The sequence below is a fragment of the Colletotrichum scovillei genome, assembly GCF_011075155.1.
Source record: "Colletotrichum scovillei strain TJNH1 chromosome Unknown Contig00003, whole genome shotgun sequence".
In the NCBI taxonomy this organism is placed as follows: Eukaryota; Fungi; Ascomycota; class Sordariomycetes; order Glomerellales; family Glomerellaceae; genus Colletotrichum; species Colletotrichum scovillei.
The window spans coordinates 459,291-480,041 of record NW_023336261.1 but is presented as its reverse complement, the minus strand read 5'-3'; the positions used below and the strand labels follow the sequence as shown (position 1 = coordinate 480,041).

Genomic DNA, 20,751 nt, shown 5'->3' with positions numbered 1-20,751 from the left:
AAGATGCCATAACACGATCATCATCGAGGAAGCTGCACGACACTTGAGCCCCGCTACAGTTCCTGCATTGAGGCAGCCCGCGATCACATCTTTTCTTTCGTCGGTGACATCGCTTGCACGACGTTTTAGCTTGAGCGACCGCGAATTCTGGCGCCATGTCTGATGATTGTAACTACATTGGGATGTAAGTGAGAGAACAGTCGGATCTCCCGACGGCAGTGGTACGTCGAGGAATTACCCCGCCCTCGTCTGATAGCGGGAGAGGTTGCATGTCGGCCGGACCGACGACCAGCGAAACAGTCCGATAAGAGATCAATCGCTTATAGGGGCGAAATTGAACATTGAACAGCTTTTAACATACCTCATAAGTGGCTCATACACTTCGTTTGAAGATTCTAAGGATGGGTTCACTCGACATTACGCGACTCTTTTCGGTCAAGGGCCATGTGGCGGTGGTGACGGGCGGCAGCAGCGGACTGGGCCTAATGATAGCAAAGGTATGTGACCCAACATCTCAGTATGATGACTCAAGGTCGAAAGATCATGATCCTTTGTAACAATTTGAACTCTGAATTAAGATTGCTAGGGCCTCGTCACGAATGGCGCCAAGGTGTACGTCGTTGCTTTGCCAACGGGCCCGATCGCTGAAGCTGTCAAAGAGCTCAACGAGTTGGGCGAGTCTTCTGGAGGAAATGCGACAGGGTATTGCACAATTTCTAGCTCATATTATCAACGCATCTCTGACATTTGCAGTGTGCCATGCGACCTATCGTCACATGATGAGATAACAAAACTCGTAAAATACGTTCAAGCACGCGAACACAGTCTTGACTTATTAGTGTCGAACGCTGGTATTCGGCGGGATCCGCTGGATCTTTGCGACCTCGAGACTGTTAACGTCCTCGAATTACAAGCTTCAATGCAGTCTTCGAGACCGACTGACTGGAAAGACACATTTTCCATCAACGTCACAGCACATTATTACCTGGCTGTCGCATTCCTTCCCCTGCTGCATGCTGCGGCTTCCCATAATGGTGACGACGGCTCAGGTAGTCGTCAAGGACGCGGCGCCATGATCATGACGAGCTCATGTGCCAGTATGCACAACGTTACCAATGTTGACCTGACGAGCTACGCTGCAAGCAAAGCCGCTACGGATCACTTAGTGAAGCTTCTGGCTGCTAAGTTCAGAAATTTCTATGTTCGAGTTGTGGGGTTGAATCCTGGCTGTAAGTGACAGCAACCCCATTGGTGGGTGAGATTGCTGATCATGTAAAATCCCCCTAGTCTTCCCCAGTCGTATGAATCCTGTTGGAGAGGAAGGTAATGTATTTAATTCCTTGTTCGACAAGGTTCCTGCCAAAAGAGCTGGTCAGGACGAAGACATCGCCGGCGCGGTAATCTATCTCGCTAGCAGAGCCGGGGTAAGTCTCAAATCTTCTCATTGCTACAACCATAACCCAAAGTTCGAACCTATAATGGTCTTCACATGCGTTCTTCATTCAGGAGCTGACCTTCGGACCAAGTCGTACGTTGACGGTATAAACCTGTGCATCGATGGTGGCCGCATTCTTGTGGCCAATGGGCAGGAATGAAGTTTCGCAGATAGATGCATTGACGATCCTTTGCCAGATGGGGTCAGATTGTTCAGTATTCACTGTAATATGTACTTTACGATACGCTCCCTTCATCAAAAGCAGCTCTTGCAGCAGCATTAGACGTCGTAGCCCTAGCCTCATACGCCTGTCTCTTCTCTTCAGGCAGAGCTTCCCACCGTCTCAACACTTCCTGCCAGTTAGTTTCTTGCTCATCGCGAAACACGCTCAGCCCTGTGATTATTCCCGGCCGCGCGGGCACACCGGGAAGCCTCTCCACACGGCTCGCAAGCCCTGCTAAGCTCCTAACTGGTTGCGGCTGTTGTCCTGGGAAGGAAAGAGCTGAAGAAACCGGCCTTTCGGCTAGAGCTGTCTCATACTGAACTCCAGTCTCACGTCGTAGCATCTCCGACCGAGCACGGTAAGTTGCCTTTTGTACTTCGGGCAGCGCGGACCACTCATGCTCAACATCGTAACCTGAAAACCCCGCTTCGTTAGCGAACAGGGTGATGGGGGTGCACGGCGTAGCTGTAGGTGGCCATGGGCCAGATCCGAAGCGGTCAGCGCGCGAGGGAGGAGCTCTGACCGGCCATGGTGACGGAGAGCCGATAGCAGAAAAAAGAGATGGAATCTGTGAAAATGCTTGTATAGTGGCGAGGTATTCGTTATTCCGAGCGGCCACCTCTTCGTCCGTAAGGTTGCCGAGCTGATTCTGCTCATGGAGAGCTGTCATGGCGTTGATGACATCGCCAGGCCGTTGTCTCTGCCCTGAATGCCCCTGCGCCTGGTGGGGAGCCGGTTCTAACATGGCAAAGGACTGTATCGCCTCAAGGCTAGAAAACGCCGGTGTCATCTGTTGCATTGGTTGGTACTGGCCCACCTCACACACCAAGGCAGCATGAAAGACGGCGAAGTCCAGTCCTAGTATACTCGACAGCAGCTCTGCGGCCTGAGCGGCCCCAGGCTGGCCTAAAACTTGCGATAATGCCACTTCGGAAAAGGTTGCGTCGTCTCTGGTGTGAAAATGGCGCGCCAGCAGCGCAACCTCATCGTCGTTCAACATCCTGCTGAATTGGCCGCGATCTAGCGCATCCTTCCCCTTGGCATAAAGCTCGATGGGCGTGCTGAGCTGCCCGCTCGTGGCGCGTTGAATGTTGGCGCGCACCACGTCTGGCGGTGGCCAGAGGAGCGCTTGGTGCATCTCATCTATTGAGAGGAAGTTAGGACGAGCGAGTGCCTTGCCCACGACATCGCCGCGGCTGAGGAGGAGCCGCCGCTCGTCGTTTGTGAGCTGTTCCTGTTGGTTTTGGGCCTTAATGTAGAGGGCCCTTGGAATATCGCCGTGGGCCGATTGTGCGTCTCGCTGAAAGATGGAGCGCTCGATCGTCGCGTGTAGGGCTACTTCGGCGCGGCGCATGGCCTCGGTGCCCTCCTCTGTATCAAGGTCTCCATCGACATCGAGCCAATCCTCCTCTCTGGTTCCAAGACTTCCAAAGTCAGGATCCAGGTTTTGGGACCCCGCCATCTTGGATGTAAGTGGTTGTTGTCTTTGAGTGCTGAAATTACCTCAAACAGCCACGCAAAGATAAAATCCCGTCATCCAACGTTGACTTACTTACATAGGGGCGGGGATTGTCCAATTTGAGGAAAACGTCCGCTTTGCCGCAATCCTTTCCGTCCCGTTGCAGGCAGCAGTGATCATACAATGTCTTGGACGAAGATGCAGATGGATTCAAAATGTAACACATCGACATAAAATCGGCGTTGAGAGACGTAGTCTTAAGTCTTTTAATTGGAATAATCCTTAGTTGTGTTTCTGCCTATGGGATATCTATTTCTTTCACCCTAAACGCCGATGATACAATGGACGGCTATGTCAACACAATTCTACCCAAATAGCTTGTCTAGAACCTTTTCAAAGACGTTCCTGGTTGTGCCCGTTAGAACCGCTTGTTGATTATCGGATAAGATTGTCAACTCACTTGGCAGGAGTAGGCACGAACGTCCTCTCGTACTCGTCAATCTCATCCTTGTTACGGTACAGATCGACCTCTTCAGGCTTGAAGATCTTAGTCTTCTTGAGGAATTTCCAGCCCAGGTACAGCACAGGGAAGATGCCGACCATCGTGTACCTCGTGCTTCTCAGTATACCACATCATGCAGACCAGCTAAAGACAATGATTGGCTTACGAGAAGAGGAAATCAGGGATACTCCAGTATCCATCCAAAGGCAGAAAAACGGTGTAACCTCCGACGAACGTCATGATGAAGGTGCCGATGAGACCGTACCAGGCAGCGTACGGCTGGAACCAAGCCTTGTAGGGAAGGGTATCGCGACTGATGCCTTGGGCCTTGAGCGCACGATAGAACCCAAGATACGCCGTGCACATGCAGGAGAAGTTGATCAATTGCGACGCGGTGACCAAGCTCACAAACCAGTTCAGCACAACAGCAGTGTTGGCACTGAGTTGCAGAAAGCTGAGCAGGCCGATGAGCAGGACGGCGATGACGCAGTAGACCGGAACACCCTTCTTCGTGCACTTCTTGAAAAATGCGGGCGCCTTGCCCTCAAGCGCCAACCCGTACAGTGATCGCGAGGCGCAGTAGACGTACGAGTTGCCCGCAGAGAAGGCGGCCGTGAGGACCATGGCATTGACGATGTGTGGCAGGCCGCTGATCTTGAGGCGATTCATGGCGACAACGTATGGTGAGGCCGAGGCGCCGGGTTCACCGTCCTTGAAGGCACGGGTAAGCTCTTCGTCGTTGTAGGGGACGAGGATGCCGACGCAGAGGGAACCGAGGACGAAGAAGGCGGTCAGGCGGTAGAAGACTGCGTTGAAGGCGCGGGGCATAACTTTGCGCGGGTTCTCGGCCTCGCCGGCAGCCATGGCGACGTAGTCGGGTCCTGCGATGGTAAAGGAAGCCTGGATCAAGCATTGTAGGAAGCCGAGGAAGCGTCCGAGGGAGCCGCTGTAGTAGAGCTCTGTGAATGCGCCTGGTTCGTACCAGTACCTAGATGGATCAATTCGGTCAGAGGACGTGGCTTATGGGAGAGAGTAGATGTAATTGCTCACCGGAAGCCGAATCTGTCTCCAAGCGGATTTCCTATAGCCCTGTTAGTGTCTGATCTAGATACGGGTCGACGGTGCACTTGAAGTAGCGTACCTCCCAGCATGACGATGAACGTGAAAATGATGAGTCCCACGATGAGCAAGAACTTGCCAAGCGCAGCCCAGAACTCAGTCTCGCCGTACCACTGCACCGCCATGACATTGATAATACCATACAGGACGAGAATGATCGCAATGATGCCTCCAGCGGGTACGACGTCGCTCCAAAAGTGGATGATGAGGTTACAGGCGACGACCTCAAAAGGGACGAGAGCGGCTTCAAAAACGAAAAAGTTCCAACCGGCAGCGAAACCAAATGCCTCATCGACGTAGCGACCCGCGAAGCGGATAAAGGGACTCGAAATCGGGAGATAGGTGACCATCTCGGCCATGCTTAGAGTCACGGCTAGGATGAAAGTACACCAGATGGTGAAGGCGAGGAATAAGCTGGCGGGGCCGCCATTGAGCAAGCCTCTTCCGATTTGTACCTATGTTTGTGTGAGTACCTGATATGAGATGTGATTTCCTATCGACTCGTGCTACAAGGCGACGTACGTAAAGAGCGGTTCCTGTACACACTGTGAGTTGGATTCATCTCTGGATATCATGTCCAAGGGCCTACCAGTTGTTCCGCCAATGCCAATCAGCTGAATGTGTCGCGACTTGAGCTTGCGGTGGGTATGGTCTCCCTTGTCGCCAGAATCGAGCGAAGACCGAAAGCCGCCGTCTAAGGGTTCGCCATATGGCTCGCCAACGCCCTTCTCATCGGGGAAACGGCCATGTTCGGAGTAGCCGCCTCCATAATTCGGAAGGCCGTCGCGGTGTCCCGCTCGCTCAATGCCGGTGGATGACATGGTCGGTCGGTCGGGGCGAGGGGAAAAATGTGGGGGATTAGGCCCGGTTTAGTGGGGGATCTCGGCGCGGCCTCGTTTCGAGTCGAATCGGAAGAGTGAACGGAGGAGAGGGGGGTGATAGACAGTCCGGATGCGCGCTCGTGACGGGTTGAGCGAAGTTGATGATCTTGGAATTGATTTGTAGCCTTGGAGAAGTCACGGTTATGTGAACTTCGAATTACCAAAGAGCTTTGAGAAGAAGGCAGAAGAATTGGACTTTGAATTCCATGAGGGTTTCACACTGCACACAAGCACCAGTCGATGTCTCGGGGTCTAATGTGATTTTTGCTCTTCGCGTTGGAACAAGTATGTTAGGAAAAGCCGCACGTAGCAGAAGAGGAAGAAGAGCGAGAAGACACCGAGAGAGCTCTTCGGCGCGACCAACACTGCGACCGCAGATCCTTTTCAAGAATTTCCAAAGATCAGGGACCGCAGCAATTACACTGCAGCGTCGCAGCGGACAGAGAGCCGGGAGCAGTGGGGTGAGACTGAGGGGTGAAGGACTGCAAGAGGGAGGTCTGCAGGAGAGTGGATGTCTCTGTGCGAACCATGCCCAACGCGGGATGGGCCCGAAGAGGTATGAGGGCGTAGTGAGGAGGCGGCGACCGGGGGATTGAGGAAGATGGGGGCGGTCCAGCTTGTTTCTTCTGGGGATCGTTCCCTCTCTTTTCCTATCCTCGGAGTTCATGCCAGACGGGTCATTGTATCTCCATTTGAGAGGCCGTGGCCGATGTAGCTATCTGTAGTGAAGACAATACTTAGTTCTTCTACTGGATCAGTAGTCAGAACTCACGTCTCTTGGAATGGCTGCTCTAATTAGACTCAGAGGGAAATGTTTCCAAGTCCCGGCAAGTTGTCGGTCCCTGAAAGCGAATCTGTAGCGCGGGCAAAGACTGGCCAGAGCTCGAGAGTCGACAAGGTTCACCCACCAACACTGATGAGAGGGGTACCTGGGGGAACGTATCTATCTGTACGGAGTACCATGATGCTTGATGACGCGGTAGAGAAAATAGGGCGCCTTATCAAACCCCTTCGCGTAGGTAGTTTGAGTCTTCAGAGACGCCGCTCGTTGTGCGATGGTCACATTGCCTGCGTCGTTGGTTGGTGCTGTGGTCTCCCACACTACTATCAAGCATGGTCGCCCAAACATTTACAGGCGGGAGAAGCAGAATGAGAGATTCGGTGACGGAGTGCCCACCATGTTGGGTCAGCTGCAGGTGTCTGGTCCTCTGCAGGATGCACATCGCTGCCAGTGACATACCGATAGCTCTCGGTCTATCTGGACCGGGGCTTTCTTGAATGCCATTGACTGCTGACAGCAGTTCGAGACCATTCGTCGGCGCGTCCCAGCAGCTTGGCATCGGTGTGTCCGGTCCATGTTCCATCCCACGCCGCCTAGCAGCGTGGCTTGCGCTGCGTATGGAAAGAGTAGTACGACCTTTCGACAAGAAGAACGAGGCATTTTCATACCAACTGAAGATGAGACTTTCGCTCGACGATTGGCTGCCCATTGCGTGCTTCGTGTGGGTGAAGGCGCCGTTCCAGCTGCCGTTCGCCGCATGGATAGCAGGCCCGGTTTATTTGAACCACATACCTGGTCCTGGGCTCTGGCGAAATATGATTGAGCAATGTTGCGATGGACCCCTTGAGCCAAGGCAGAGCGAAGCTTTTGGGCATTAGCGACAAGCAATGAGGCTGGCCGGGGACAAGAACTGCTTCATCGCGGGATGGCTAGGCGCATTGGCGACTTGGCTTTCGGGGGCAAAGAAGCTTCATTTGCTGCTCACATCACGTCAAGCACCCCGCGGGAGACGGAAAGGCCTGCTCTGTGATTGCGCAGGTGGCTGGTCGAGTTGTCTGCGCCTCTAGCAGTACCCAGGAAGAATCCCATTCCCATTCCCCGATTGCGTTACCGTAAGTTTTTGATTGTGCCTCTTGGCATCTTGGCAGAAACATGAAGCCAATTGCTTTGCCAACTGCTATGCCAATTTGCCGTCGAGAGCCGGTCAGGATCCCTTGGCAGGCTAAACTTCTACGTCACGCTATCAAGCAATGATAACTCGTCAACTGCTCTAGAGCGTCTCTCATTGGGTGGGCGAAAGATGGATGAGCCCATTGTTCACAGCGTCGACGACATGCCCACACAGTAGTGTCTCCGCGCCGCCTTTAAAGTCTTGGCCTCCAGGAAGGTAACGTATCCACGAATTTGAGATGCTCAAGGTGAGACTGATGCTATCATTGGTCCAAGTCCGAATGGTCAAATGGAAGTAAGCGACGGAGTACTGGTGACCCTATTGGATTGAGTTTGGCGAGAAATTAAATGAGGCCTTGTTGACTCGGACCGTCTTTTTGTTCCTCCTAGACCTCGGCCGGGTCGCGCTCACTACATCCACCCAGAACCTCGGAACGGAATCACATTTCGGTACCATTCGTCGATACTCAACGGCTCGCTCAATCGTTGACGTTCGATAGTACATAAATACTCTATAAGCAGGTGTGGGCACATAGCGTCGTCTGGCGCAGGAACGCGCGCCGCGCCGTGAACCTTCAGGTTTTTGGCGGCGCCCCAGTGCCTAGAACCGCTGCATTCATTGCCCTTAAACCTACCTAGTTAGAATTCTTCCCTAGAAGCCGCAATTCCTCGGGGAGAATTCCTCCTAGTTCCACAATCGGGACCCTCCCGAAATTTCCAGACCACATCCATTTTCACATGCTCTCAAGCCTTTCGATAAAGAGTAAATACAAAGTACACGCTTCGGAAGAGACCTTCGCTCAAAAGTAAGTTCCTTTTCAATACACGAATATGTGGTTTTGCGCGGCGATATGGCATCCAGCGCTCCTAGGAAATCGACCAAAACCAGCGCAGTGACTACGCTTACTTCTGATTTTCTCAGGTGTTTGCAACTCCAGCAATTACCATGCGCAAACAATGGAACGGCAGCCTGGTGCACTAGATTCACACTACATCGGGTTGTTATCGCACTTTCGAAGACTCGATGAGCGATGTGTCTGGAGCAGCCTTGAGACGCGAAAGAAGGTTTTCGACGCGCTTGGGGCTCTACTCTATAGTACGACCCGCGATTCCAACCTTCAGCAACAAGCACCAATCACAATGGTCTATTAGTCTAGTTGGTTAGGACGTCGGATTCTGATTCTCAGAACCTTCCGTAGGCCCAGGTTCGAATCCTGGATGGACCTCATTTGTTTTTGCCTCGACCACAATCGTCAGCCAGGCTTCATTTTTGCCATTGTCAACTAGCCCTGCGTCCTCTTCGTCATATTGCTCAGTTTGGGCATGTTCCGCTAAAAAGCTCACCACCTGGCGACCTTCTCATCAGACCAGTACTCTCCAGTTTTGCCACCAATATCTGCAATCGCCAGATGCACAGGTGTCTGCGCACCCTCGTCAGGTGTCTTGGTGCCGCCGCCTCGCGTCATATCCGTGACCACGTACCCGGGATGGCACGAGTTGACGAGCATCTTGCTTCCCTTGTCCTGCAACTCCTTGGCGATGGCTTTGGTCATGCCAATTTCGCCAGCTTTGGAGACCGCGTACGCGGCGCTGGGCCAACCTTGCTTCTCGTGCGTGCCCTTCTCGACCGCGGCGGTGAAGTCCTCCATCAGCTCGGTGACGTCCGACACAGACTGCGCGTCGAGAAAGCGCTGCTTAATTTCTGGCGAGTACTTGCTCAGAGACCCTGACACCGATGCGACGTTCACGATGCGACCATCTGGCTTCATTACCGGGATCCAGGCGCGTGTCGCTTCGAGTGTACCGTAGTAGTTGCATGCTAGAGTATTTTTCACCACGTTCGAGTCTGGTGCACGGAAAGTCAGCCTTCGTGTCGAACCGCCGCAGCACTCAAATATTGCGCTTACCAAAACCTTGCATGGCAATGCCAGCGTTGTTGATGATGAAGTCAACGCCATCGGGATGTTCCTTTTTCAGAAATGATGCGAGGTTCGAGATGCTGGATGAATCTGAGATGTCAAGCTGGTGGTACTTGATGTCCGCCGCGCCACCGTGGGTAGACAGGGCCTTGGCCTGCTTGAGATCCGCGTCGCCTTGAATCTTGCTGAGTGCTTGCTCACCGCGAGACTTGTCGCGCGCAGTTAGATAGATGAGCAGCGAGCCATTGTTTAGATAGGAATTGGGATATTGCAGCGCGAGCTGTCGGACTGGTGAGAGAGTAAAAAGTCAGTTGAAATGACGCGATTCCGGGGTGGGATGAGATCCTACCAACGGCAAATCCGATGCCCTTGTTGGCACCGGTCACCACACCAACTCGTGAGTATGTCATGGCGTTTCCAGCGAGGGAGATTCTTTGAACACAAATCTGGAGGATAAAAGGTCAAAAGAAGGGAGTTTGTTCAGGCGAGCTGATCATATTGGCACGAACTGTTTACTGATCCATGACATCACTAAAGTTGATATTCGACTGTACATTAGTCATCGCGTAGCGCACTGGATTTCTGTCTTCTTCTTGGTTTCAGCACGGCGACACCACTATTACCTACCGGATGCACAGGCTCCACTGGGCCCGAATCCGAACCCGAACGTCCCGGTCGGGACACGGAGAAGTGGAGTGACGCCGGTCCCGCGCCGTTCGGCTGGGGGGTGCAAGTACGATGTGCATCGCACCGCTGGCGACCGCCATTCCGACCCCCTTTGCCACTTCACCGCCGACTCGAAGAAGTACCCTGCGTCGAGTTATTGCGTCTAGGTTGGTGGCGCACAGTCGAGACGGAGGTTTTCACCAGTCAAGACACCGAAATATGCACTCGGGTGCGTAGCCTAATTCCCAGAGTAGCAATGATGTGATTAATGCAGCATGAGAGGGTGCTTCACGTGCAGTTTGCATTCTCAGGGAAACATGCGATTGGCATGTTGGGGCACAGCATGCACCGAGATAGAGAGCCCATCGTTCCGCCCAAGGGTGGCTTTTGGAGAGGCAAGCCTCACTTTCCCTGCTGCCGTTGGCCTCTTACAGCATAAGTTGCTATGCAGAAGACCCCGTGCGGGGTCTGCTGTTCAAGCCTACATTCACTCCGGGGAGGACTACTTTGGAGGATATTAGATCGCTACTGCTCCTGCCTTTTCTCTATGCTTGGAAAATTGTGATTACGTGGCTATCTGTTCATCCCAAACATCGTCTAAATCCTTTTTACTCCAAACATTTGCAGCTCACTTGAGATGGCCGAGATCCTTGGGGTAGTAGCTAGTGTATCAGCGCTTATTCAACTCGCTCTTTATGGAAGAAAGCTCGCAAAGGCTTTACGCCAGTTATCGGACGAGAATAGTTCTCCAGGGAAAGAAGTTGAGCGATGTGCCTCCCGAGCACAGGACTTTTCGAATTGTATCGCCATGACCCAATTCTCTCTCGAAGGACATTTCAGAAAATATACCGAGTCTCCTCTTCTTCAATATATCGTGTCCAAAGGAATACTCCACGGCATACTAGATCGGTCAGAAGTAATGGAATTGCGGCTTGAGAAGGCGACCAAACGAGTCCAGACACGTCTTGTGGGCGGAAATGCCATATTCAAAATTTTCAAGTGGTATTATCAAAAGGACAGTATCCTAGATCTGTTCCCAGAAATGGACTCTTTAAAAGTCAGCCTCCTGCTACTTATGTCAGCCACTCAACTTGAGGTTCTCGATATGGAATGCAACAATTCACTCTCGGACCGTGAAAAGTTGATATTCAATGAAAAGCACATGTACGTTTTCACAAAGGCAGGAGTTTCTCCTGGAGTCATCAGCTATGATCTGAACTGACTCCAAGACAGCCGGCGACTGAAAAAGTCCATTAGAGATAATTTGGAAACCCTGAAAAGACTGGAATCCCAAATTGCAAGAGTCAACCAATTCATGCCAATGGGCCCTTTAGTACATCAAACACAGTCCGCCAGCTCTCTCTACGAGATTTTATTACCCTTGGGAAGAAGTATGGTGAAAACCGGGAGTGTTCCGAAGCCCAAGTTCGTCTCAGCAACGCCGTCAGAGTCATCTACTAGGACCAAGGAGGTAATTTTCCACGTCCAAAGTAAACTTAACTCAAAGATTAACGGCACGGCCACAGACATATGAATCGTCCTCAGCGGGCAGGTCCATGCCATCAGTGTCTTCAGCTCCTTCACGTGGAGCAGACTCCCAAAAGGAGGCATGCCATTATGATCACGAGGCCCAGTACAAGCTCGAACGCCGCCTCCAACATGAGAGACTTTCACGCAACCGTTCATTGTCGGCTAAGACTACGCCATCATCGCCAACAGGCCCGCCGGCTACTTTGCGCGATGTCGATTATGGAAGCGGTGCAAGTTCGAACACCCGGGACATGGAAGCTAGATCCGTCCACGCATCGCAACTTCAACCCCAACAAGTTGGCACTCTGCCCAAGACACCCATTGTGCATGCAGTGAACACTGCCAATTCCTATAAGTCGATTGTTCGCTCTCTTGTATCGCGCAATGGTAAGCCTTCTGGCAAAGTCTTGACTGGCGTCGTTAATACCACTCTCGAAGTCAACGTCATCTCAATTCTTGAAGCCGAGAGAGTTGGTGCGAGCTTGGTTCCGTGCCAAGAAGACCAAGAGATTGAGTTCAAATTTGACTCAGGGAAAAGTCAGCCATGTATCGGCATAGTGTATTTCATAATGTACCATAACTCTATGCTTGGTTCTCAATCGCCTACCACACGCCATAAGTTCTACGTTTTGGAGAATTGTCACCCTCGTCTCATATTTGGTAAAAATATTTTGGAGATCGAAGAGACTTTGAAGCAATAAAAATGGATGACACATATATTCGTAAATATCATTTGACTACAAAAGTTGTTGTCACTGCCCTACTGTATTTGCTTCGTTCTATTCGATTACCTGTAGTTTCCAAAATCTGTCGATGGTTCAAACAAATGCTGAAACTCACGTTCGGCTACGTTTGTCAAGAAGCGGCAGTGAACACGGCACTGTTTTCATCCGCATTGCGTGTGACAACTAAGTCCTTCATCGACTTGACTTTTGACACCTCACTCCAACAGTTAACCATACTAAGGTAGGTACAGGAACGGAGGCTCACCAAGCGACATGGCGCAAACCATTTGTTTACTGTAGCACCTCATAATCACTGACCGAGTCGTCCCGGAAACCCCGTTCAATCCCCGCAAGACTAGTCGCACCCAGGCTTGCTTTTGCGCACCGCAACTCTCCTATCATCTCCTATCAGTATCTCAGCCCCCAAGAAGATGCAGCCAACCATCGACAACACCTGCGCCCCGCCGCAATCTGGCAAACCCGGATCGGCATCTCGGGGCGGGGCAGAGTTGCACGCAGCACGTCAGCTTATCAGCTGAGATGTGAGGCTTTAAAAGCTGCAATAGGGTACACCGACTCTGTGGCTATGCGTGCCTGGCCACATCCTCATGTCCCCAGCCGGTCTTCTGCCTGTCCAGCTCGTGACTTGCATTCTGCATATCGCTTGAGGTAGCGCAGTAATCAGTGACGAAGATGTACAAGGCGCAACTCTGGGTTGCCATTGTGGCGGGGATTGAGATCTCCTTGGCTAGCTGCAAGCTGAGCACCTCTCAAAGCTGGCCTGGAAACTCATCGACAACCCTACCTTCGGTATTCCCGCTGCTTGAAGATGTGGGATCTGCAGACTTATTCCCGATGCCACTCTGTGGAACTTTCAAGTTGGAAGAGGCGACAATTGACGAGATGCAAGCAGCATTGGCTGCTGGGACACTCACCTCTCAGCAGCTAGTCGGTTGTTATATCCAAAGAACCTACCGGACGCAGGAGTATATTCAGTAAGTAAATTACTTTAGCTTACACGTGGGAGTTGTATCTGCGAAGACAACGGTTTACCATAATATGAGTCGATGTAAACTAATGCGCAAGACAGCTCTATTCTGCAAATCAACCCAGATGTCTTCCAGCTAGCCGCCAAGATGTACTTGGAACGCAAAGCCGGAAAGATACGGGGGCCACTACATGGCATCCCATTCACCGTCAAGGACAACATCGCCTCCAAGGACAACATGGAGACGACAGCAGGTAGCTTTGCGCTTTTGGGCAGCATCGTCCCCCGAGATGCTCACGTGGTCAAGCGCCTCCGCGAAGCCGGCGCCATCTTGTTTGGCAAGGCTGCTCTGAGTGAGTGGGCTGACATGCGCAGCAACAACTATTCTGAAGGATTTTCGGCTCGGGGCGGTCAGTGCCGAAGCCCATATAACTTCACACTTAACCCGGGCGGTAGTAGCACGGGAAGCGCTGTTGGCGTCGCAGCAAATGCCATTGCTTTCTCGCTGGGCACGGAGACAGATGGCAGTGTCATCAATCCTGCCGAGCGAAACGCCATTGTGGGATTTAAGCCCACAGTTGGTCTAACTTCTAGAGCTGGGTATGTTGAGTCCATGGGCTTCTCCCTCCAGAACCTTGCTAACTCGACTTTAGGGTCGTTCCTGAGAGTGAGCATCAAGATTCTGTCGGAACCTTCGGACGCACAGTCAGAGATGCCGTGTATGCCTTCGATGCAATCTATGGCATTGATGAGCGAGACAACTACACACTGGCCCAGGAAGGGAAGACGCCTGAGGGGGGCTACACTCAGTTCCTGTCTACGAAGGAGATCCTGAAGGGCGCCACCTTCGGACTTCCCTGGAACAGTTTCTGGGCTCTCGCAGACGATGAACAGAGGGAGTCTCTAGAGCAATTACTCAAGCTCATTACCTCAGCTGGGGCAACGATAATTAACAACACTGAGATCACTGATTATGAGACCATCGTTAGCCCGGATGGTTGGGACTGGGATTATGGCACCACAAGAGGCTACCCGAACGAGTCCGAGTACACGGTCGTTAAAGTTGACTTTTACAACAACATCAACACCTACCTTTCGGAGCTGGAAAATACCGACATCAAGACTTTTGAAGACATCATTGCATTCAACTATGACAATGACGGAACCGAGGGTGGTCATCCTTGGCCACTTGGGACGGCCGCATTTTACTCTGGCCAAGACGGGTTTTTGGCGTCTCTCGAGTCGAAAGGTATCAAGGATAAGACCTATCTTCAAGCTATCGAGTTCTCTCAGCAGTCAACGCGGAATGGTATTAATGATGCCCTCACCTCTCCTAATGGGACAAAACTGGCTGGACTTTTAGTCCCTCCTGACGTCGGCCAGACGTATCAAATCGCTGCCCAGGCGGGATACCCCATGATAACTCTCCCGGCCGGTGTTCGCTCTAGCACTGGAATGGGTTTCGGCCTCGCCATAATGCAAACGGCGTATGGGGAAGCGGAGTTGGTTAAGTGGGGAAGTGCAATCGAGGATTTGCAGTTGACGACAGAGGGAAATCCGTACAAGAGAACTTTGCCTAATTGGTACGAGTACCTCACACGAAATGTGCCAGTCTTCTGATGTAAGAAGGAATTCCCAAGTCCAAGTTCCCGAGCACTGTATTTCATGTACTTAGCAACTTGAAGTTGTGTCGTTTTGCGCACACCTTGCGTCTGAATTCAGAGTGATTCACGCCTAAATCAACCGAGTAAGGGAAATGATAACTTATACTACCTTACCACCTCACTTATAAGATATACTTATACATAAGGTAAGCTGAAATGTGACTAAGAATTAGGGTCTGAATTGGGTGATCTATTTAGCTAAGGAAACACAATTGGTCGCGTTGACATTTTGTGCTGTCCCAAGTTCTTCTTGGGCATACCAAAACATCGGAGCCGGGCCGGTTCTGGTTATTCAGAATGCAGCGATTGCGACATATTGTTACCTTACCTTACCTGACGATGCATTGTGAAATGTGACCAAAATTGATTTTGCACTTTGGGAGTATCCTCCCCTTGAATGAGGAAATCACATTTTGCTAGGTCTAGGATCTGGGGCCAACTTGCCGTGTGGGATGAGATCATGCGCTAACATCCTCCGTTGCCGGCTGAGAAGATGCATCAGGTTTATGATGGAGCCCATATTAGCTTGTTCCACGAGTCTGCTCTGCGCGGAGGGACTGAAGTTCGTCATCAAGCCAAACAAAAAACACTTCAAGACGCCAGGCTATCCCAGACCGGTTCCGGAGTCCGCATGTTCCGCGACTCGAGGTGCATCATAAGCCCGAGTCGTTCATCCCAGATCGCAGGCTTGGCGACCCACGATTTTCAGTGAAAGACAACAGTGCAGTGTTTAACCTTACTCGTGAATAGCGAGGGGATAAAAGCATCAGAAATGGATGCATGTACCGTATGCAAGAGCCCAACTTCACACAGACCAATTATGCCTCGTCACTTGGATCAGCTCCCCATCTCACTATGATTGAAGTGTATGCTCCGACATTAGCTTTAGTATGGCGCACGAAGAGTCAAAAACTTGAAAGAGCTACACCGTTTTGACGGAAAGTGAAATGTTGGACATGTGGTTCCATGCTTAATTGAATATTTTCCATCATAGCAGCAAGCCAGAAATAAACGCCCCCCTCTCGCCAACGATTTGAGCGGTCAACACCCGTGTAGTTTAGACTCAGCATCCGTCAGTACTCGTACATGGGTGTGAGTTGTGAGCTAGACCAAGTATCCAGTCTCCTAGGATCTCGGACTTTGTGTAGACAGCACCGCCTGCCACATCCAGAACTCTATCGTCTGATCCTTGGGATGGTATATTAGCCGAAGTGCAACCCCTGCCAAGTATGTGGCCGTATTCCGACGATCATCTTGGCTTAAGCAACTCAAATTTTATGTGAAGCGCACATCGAACTCGCTACCGGCTATGGGGATAGCCAAGAACCAAGTCTATGTGGCTCTATGCCACCTACCTGTTCTGGTCACAAGGTCGCGCATGCCAAGAATGTCAGCAACGGCCATAACGGACGTAAGGCTGTGTTAGAGGGGATCGCACTCTGTTCTTCTTGACGAAGGTTTGGATTCTCGCCGAAGATTAACCTCTTTCGCGTGAGGTAATTCTCGGAGAAATAAGCTGAGAAAGGAGTTGTGATGACTAAAAACTCAAATTTATTGACATGGCTCCGCCGCCAAGACATACCCGACAACGAAGAAGGATCTGATAAGATGGGCCGGCGGGACTCCCGCGCGCTTGAGAGAATTCTCGACAACAGCGGGGCGACTACAAGGCAGTAAACAGAGAGACTTGGCTCCGTGAGTTGTTTGTGGGTGGAGAGCGTAACGCAAACAGAGTTTATGAAGCAGAAAAAGGAAGTTGACGAAAAAAGAGGTCGCTCAGGATTCGGGAGACGGGATATTCCCACTTATTCCCTTCCTTGAGATTATAATTTACCTTAAACAGCCTTGTCATGTGGTGATCAGCAGCTGCAGAAAAGAGGCGCAAACCATTGCTTTAACATTCTCCGATGATCAAATTAGGCTAAGATCCCGTTGGTACTTGCAGTGCCGTTGCACATAGAGTCGTACAGAACCAACAGCATATGGCTCGCCAATGGATCATGGCCTCCGCAACTCCGTCAACTCAACTCTGTATCCTTTTCAGTTGGTTGTCCAACAGCACCGCCGCACGACTTGGCAGCTTGGCGACTGATCCATCTGGCGGGCCCATCTCCGAGCTTGCCCCTGCATATGTCGACCTTCCGAATCAGAAGTCTGATATGACATGCATTTGTGAGATATACTGTAAGCGTATTAACGGCTCTGGAATGCTTCCGGGCTAGCGCCAAGTGTTTTGCCCTGAACACAAGGAGAATTGTGTATAAGTAAAACGATTTATCATACCGCATCGTTGGAGTTTGTATGTGTCCCAGCAGCCTTCACTCTCTTTTGCATAGTATTCTGCTAGTTGGTAGAGACGCTCATCGTTCACCATGCCGTTCTTTCATCAATCCAAGCCCCGGTGGCTGACAATCGCATCCGCGGTTCTCCTCGGAGCAAGCTGTGTCACTGACGCCTATGTGATTCCCCGCCAAATCAACTCATCTCAGTTGCTGAACAGCTACGATTATGTCATTGTCGGTGGTGGAACTGCAGGTTTGACTGTCGCAGACCGTCTGACAGAGGACCCTGAGACCAAAGTCTTGGTTCTGGAGGCTGCAGACTGGGGCAACATGTCCGAGAACCTCAAGGTTTCCTTCCTCACTCGGACTGGAGCGTTCACCGACCTCCTTTGGCCTGGACTCCAGTCTGTGCCCCAGCCCGGTCTGAACGGAAGAACGAGCAATGTCTTCATCGCCAAACAGGTCGGAGGTGGTGCGTCAGTGAACGCCATGATGAACATGCGTGGATCGGCCGAGGACTACGACCGTTGGGCTAGCCTGTTCGGATCCGAGGCTCAGCAGGGAACTGCCGACTGGAGCTGGGATGGCATCTTGCCGTTCTTTAAGAAGGTAAGAACGGAGGCCTGATGTGACAACTCTCTAATGGCGACACCAAGCTGACCATCGCTCCAACAGGGCCTTCATTTCACTGAGCCGCCTCCCGAGCTGACTGACAACTTTGACAGCGTCAAGTATGACGCCTCCTACTGGGGAGACTCGTCAGAGATCTATGCCGGATGGCCGCGGTTCTACTACCCTGGCGTCAAGCCTCTAGTTGAGGCTTTCAAGGAGATTGACGGAGTGGAGTTCCCGGCTGACAGCGGTGCCGGAAAGCCCGGTGTCTTCTGGTTCCCCACGCTCATGGATCCCCGTACCGTCACCCGCTCCTACGCTGGCACCGGCCACTACCTCAACGTCAATGCCACTCGTCCGAACTACCACCTTTTGCTCAATACCCAGGCCCGCAAGTTGATTCTTGACGACAAGCTCTGCGCTACAGGAGTTGAATTCCCCTTGGGAAACAACAGCTTCGTCACGGTCACTGCAAAGAAGGAGGTCCTCCTTGCTGCCGGTGCCATCCACACTCCCCAACTCCTGCAGCTTAGCGGTATTGGCCCCAAGAGCCTTCTCGAAGCTGGTGGCATCGATGTACTCGTTGATCTCCCTGGCGTCGGTCAGAACTTCCAAGACCACAGCAGTCTCTCTACCATGAACATTACTCGTAAGTCATGAGATGTTTATGGGCGCGATACAACAGACCTTTAGTCGACGAAGAAAACGAAAGCTAACCCACCTGTAGTCTCTAAGCTTACTGAGATCCACCCCAACCCGAACGACTTAGTTGAGGGAAATCACTTCAAGACTTGGGCCGACGAGGTGTGGGCAGCCAACAAGACCGGTTAGTAGTCCTCCAAGCCAGAGTTATCCCACTCACATTTGCCTGACTCTGACTGATTTATCATGATTTCCGTGGAACAGGCCCCTATTCGATTGCACTGACTAACTTGGCCGGTTGGCTCCCTTTCACCGCCGTGTCCGACCGGGCTGAGGAGCTTGCTACCAAGTTGGAGCAACAAGACTTTGCCAGTCTCCTGCCGACGGATGCTGCGTCCACAGTCGTCGCTGGCTTCGAGGCGCAGATGAAGATCCTGGCCGCTCAGATGCGCTCCAAGGACACGGCATTCACTCGCATGCAGCTCATTGCAGACCATGGGTCTCAGGGCCCTGTCGCAATGCAGTCCTTCAGCCGTGGCACCATCAACATCAACACGACCGACCCGTGGAACACTGAACCCGTGATTGATTACCGCGCTCTGTCCAACCCTCTCGAGGCCGATTTCTTCGTTGAGTCGATCAAGTTCCTTCGCCGCTACAACTTTAACACCTCCCTGGCCACGCAATTCGATCCGGTCGAGTACGCCCCGGGTCCTGATGTCACCTCGGACGAGGATCTCAAGGCTTACATTGCCGGTGCCATGTCACCCACTGACTACCACCCCGTCGGTACTGCATCTATGATGCCACTTAACCTGGGTGGTGTTGTCGACCAGACATTGCGGGTATACGGAGTGAAGAACCTGAGAGTCGTTGATGCCAGTGTCATGCCCATGGTTCCTAGCGCCAACACCTGCCAGCCCACTTATGCTCTTGCCGAGAAGGTGAGTCTGCGCCTCTTGCTTTTCTGTTTCTCTAGCCTAATTGCCTACTTTACTGACATAATTTCCTATCAACAGGCAGCGGCAATCATCAAGCAGGGCGTCTAAGCCGGCACAAGTAGTGACACATTCTTTTCATTCTTCTTCATCACTTGTGCATGTACATGATAGAATGGTGGACGTTTACAATAAAGTACCATGATCTAGTTCTACAACATCAAGATATGAATAACTGCGTTACTGTTGATTCAATTGACGTCCAAGCCAGGAGAACAGTGACTATCCCGGTAGTTGCGGCAGGATACCGTCCGGACTCAGCACAACCATCCTTACATGTCTCTCTCCATTAGCTCCAGATCAACTTGTCAGCATAAGAATATAAAAGGGAGGGGCTCCGATCAACCCATCATACACTGCTTCCATAGCATTATACAGGATTAGATAATGTACGTACCTTACCTTACCCATATTAAGTCAAGTAACATGTTATTGAAGTTACCCGCAGAGGATGAGGTGTCATTGCTTGAGTTGAACTTAGGCGCAAATAGGAACAATAGGATGTGCCAAGGATAAACCTCAGCAAACTCAATTGAGAAACATAGTTTACTGTTGTCATTCACCTTTGGCTACCAGAATCCGATCGTTCATCATAATGTTGTTAGGTCGAGACGCGTCGTGAGATCACGCTGGAACCAGCCGATCGCAATCACCGTGGATCATATAAAAGCTTCTTTGTCAGTGCCAATTCATTCGGGGCTCTGCATGCTGGCCCTACGAAAGGCAACGGATCTGAGGAAGTGAGTTGATGTCAGCCGAGGATCTACGCTATGTTCACGCTGTACCCAAATCAAGATTGGACACCGTCCAGTATGCCCATCATCTTTAGGCAGCAAAAGTTCGTGGAACAAGCATTGGCATTGTGGGTTCGACCGCGCCACGACGCCGTTTATCTCGCCCGATGCTGCGGGCCGCCAGTGCGTGGATCTCCAACAGTTCAAGACACAATGACGGATTGGTTTCACTCATTTGCCATGGTACAAGGCGCGGCACTCGTATGTGGAGCGTCAGCAATTGGTCTGCAGCTTCGCCTCGTCCGAGTTTCCCTAGCTAGGTAATACTAAGTATTTTTGCGTGGGCTCGTCCCTTGTGAGCTGTGCGCTGTGAGCCAGAAGGATCACGCTAAAATCTGATGGGAAAATGAATTATTGCTCC

At 51.6% G+C, this 20,751-nt stretch overlaps 6 protein-coding genes across 6 annotated transcripts; 3 read left to right on the top strand and 3 right to left on the bottom strand.

Moving 5' to 3' along the window:
- Window positions 1–388: 388 nt before the first annotated feature.
- HER10_EVM0005022 (short chain dehydrogenase) lies at window positions 389–1,595 on the top strand (the record flags this gene model as incomplete). Its single annotated transcript, XM_035474648.1, has 4 exons — window positions 389–497; window positions 587–702; window positions 754–1,215; window positions 1,298–1,595. The coding sequence occupies exons 1-4, from the start codon at window positions 402–404 to the stop codon at window positions 1,593–1,595; spliced, it is 972 nt and encodes a 323-aa protein (XP_035335994.1). The 5' UTR covers window positions 389–401.
- A 76-nt stretch (window positions 1,596–1,671) lies between these two features.
- Window positions 1,672–3,120, bottom strand: HER10_EVM0006291 (uncharacterized protein; the record flags this gene model as incomplete). Its single annotated transcript, XM_035475881.1, has 1 exon — window positions 1,672–3,120. The coding sequence occupies one exon, from the start codon at window positions 3,118–3,120 to the stop codon at window positions 1,672–1,674; it is 1,449 nt and encodes a 482-aa protein (XP_035336113.1).
- A 291-nt stretch (window positions 3,121–3,411) lies between these two features.
- On the bottom strand, window positions 3,412–6,022 carry HER10_EVM0006971 (amino acid permease). The gene is made up of 5 exons (XM_035476539.1): window positions 5,328–6,022; window positions 5,261–5,274; window positions 4,761–5,193; window positions 4,670–4,700; window positions 3,412–4,607 (listed from the first exon to the last, which is right to left on the bottom strand). The coding sequence occupies exons 1-5, from the start codon at window positions 5,557–5,559 to the stop codon at window positions 3,782–3,784; spliced, it is 1,536 nt and encodes a 511-aa protein (XP_035336175.1). The 5' UTR covers window positions 5,560–6,022; the 3' UTR covers window positions 3,412–3,781.
- Window positions 6,023–8,708: 2,686 nt separating this feature from the next.
- On the bottom strand, window positions 8,709–9,974 carry HER10_EVM0000105 (carbonyl reductase). Its single transcript, XM_035469900.1, has 3 exons — window positions 9,839–9,974; window positions 9,478–9,777; window positions 8,709–9,416 (listed from the first exon to the last, which is right to left on the bottom strand). The coding sequence occupies exons 1-3, from the start codon at window positions 9,897–9,899 to the stop codon at window positions 8,911–8,913; spliced, it is 867 nt and encodes a 288-aa protein (XP_035335545.1). The 5' UTR covers window positions 9,900–9,974; the 3' UTR covers window positions 8,709–8,910.
- Window positions 9,975–13,103: 3,129 nt separating this feature from the next.
- Window positions 13,104–15,018, top strand: HER10_EVM0011025 (amidase; the record flags this gene model as incomplete). The annotated part of the gene is made up of 3 exons (XM_035480467.1): window positions 13,104–13,405; window positions 13,501–13,998; window positions 14,052–15,018. 3 exons carry the CDS (start codon window positions 13,104–13,106, stop codon window positions 15,016–15,018), a joined length of 1,767 nt encoding a protein of 588 aa, XP_035336525.1.
- A 2,416-nt stretch (window positions 15,019–17,434) lies between these two features.
- On the top strand, window positions 17,435–19,647 carry HER10_EVM0007662 (uncharacterized protein; the record flags this gene model as incomplete). The annotated part of the gene is made up of 5 exons (XM_035477211.1): window positions 17,435–17,953; window positions 18,020–18,605; window positions 18,684–18,782; window positions 18,863–19,542; window positions 19,618–19,647. The coding sequence occupies 5 exons, from the start codon at window positions 17,435–17,437 to the stop codon at window positions 19,645–19,647; spliced, it is 1,914 nt and encodes a 637-aa protein (XP_035336240.1).
- Between the last annotated feature and the right edge of the window lie 1,104 nt (window positions 19,648–20,751).

What these genes read in the sequence shown, in the direction of transcription:
- HER10_EVM0006971 (XM_035476539.1), bottom strand. Translation starts at nt 5,559, where the DNA reads ATGTCATCCACCGGCATTGAGCGAGCGGGACACCGCGACGGCCTTCCG. An exon ending in GTTCATCGTCATGCTGGGAG is followed by an intron (nt 4,701 to 4,760) that starts GTACGCTACTTC and finishes ACAGGGCTATAG; the next exon opens with GAAATCCGCTTGGAGACAGA. An exon ending in GGAGACAGATTCGGCTTCCG is followed by an intron (nt 4,608 to 4,669) that starts GTGAGCAATTAC and finishes TGATCCATCTAG; the next exon opens with GTACTGGTACGAACCAGGCG.
- HER10_EVM0000105 (XM_035469900.1), bottom strand. Translation starts at nt 9,899, where the DNA reads ATGACATACTCACGAGTTGGTGTGGTGACCGGTGCCAACAAGGGCATC. An exon ending in GGGCATCGGATTTGCCGTTG is followed by an intron (nt 9,778 to 9,838) that starts GTAGGATCTCAT and finishes CTCTCTCACCAG; the next exon opens with TCCGACAGCTCGCGCTGCAA. An exon ending in CATTGCCATGCAAGGTTTTG is followed by an intron (nt 9,417 to 9,477) that starts GTAAGCGCAATA and finishes TCCGTGCACCAG; the next exon opens with ACTCGAACGTGGTGAAAAAT.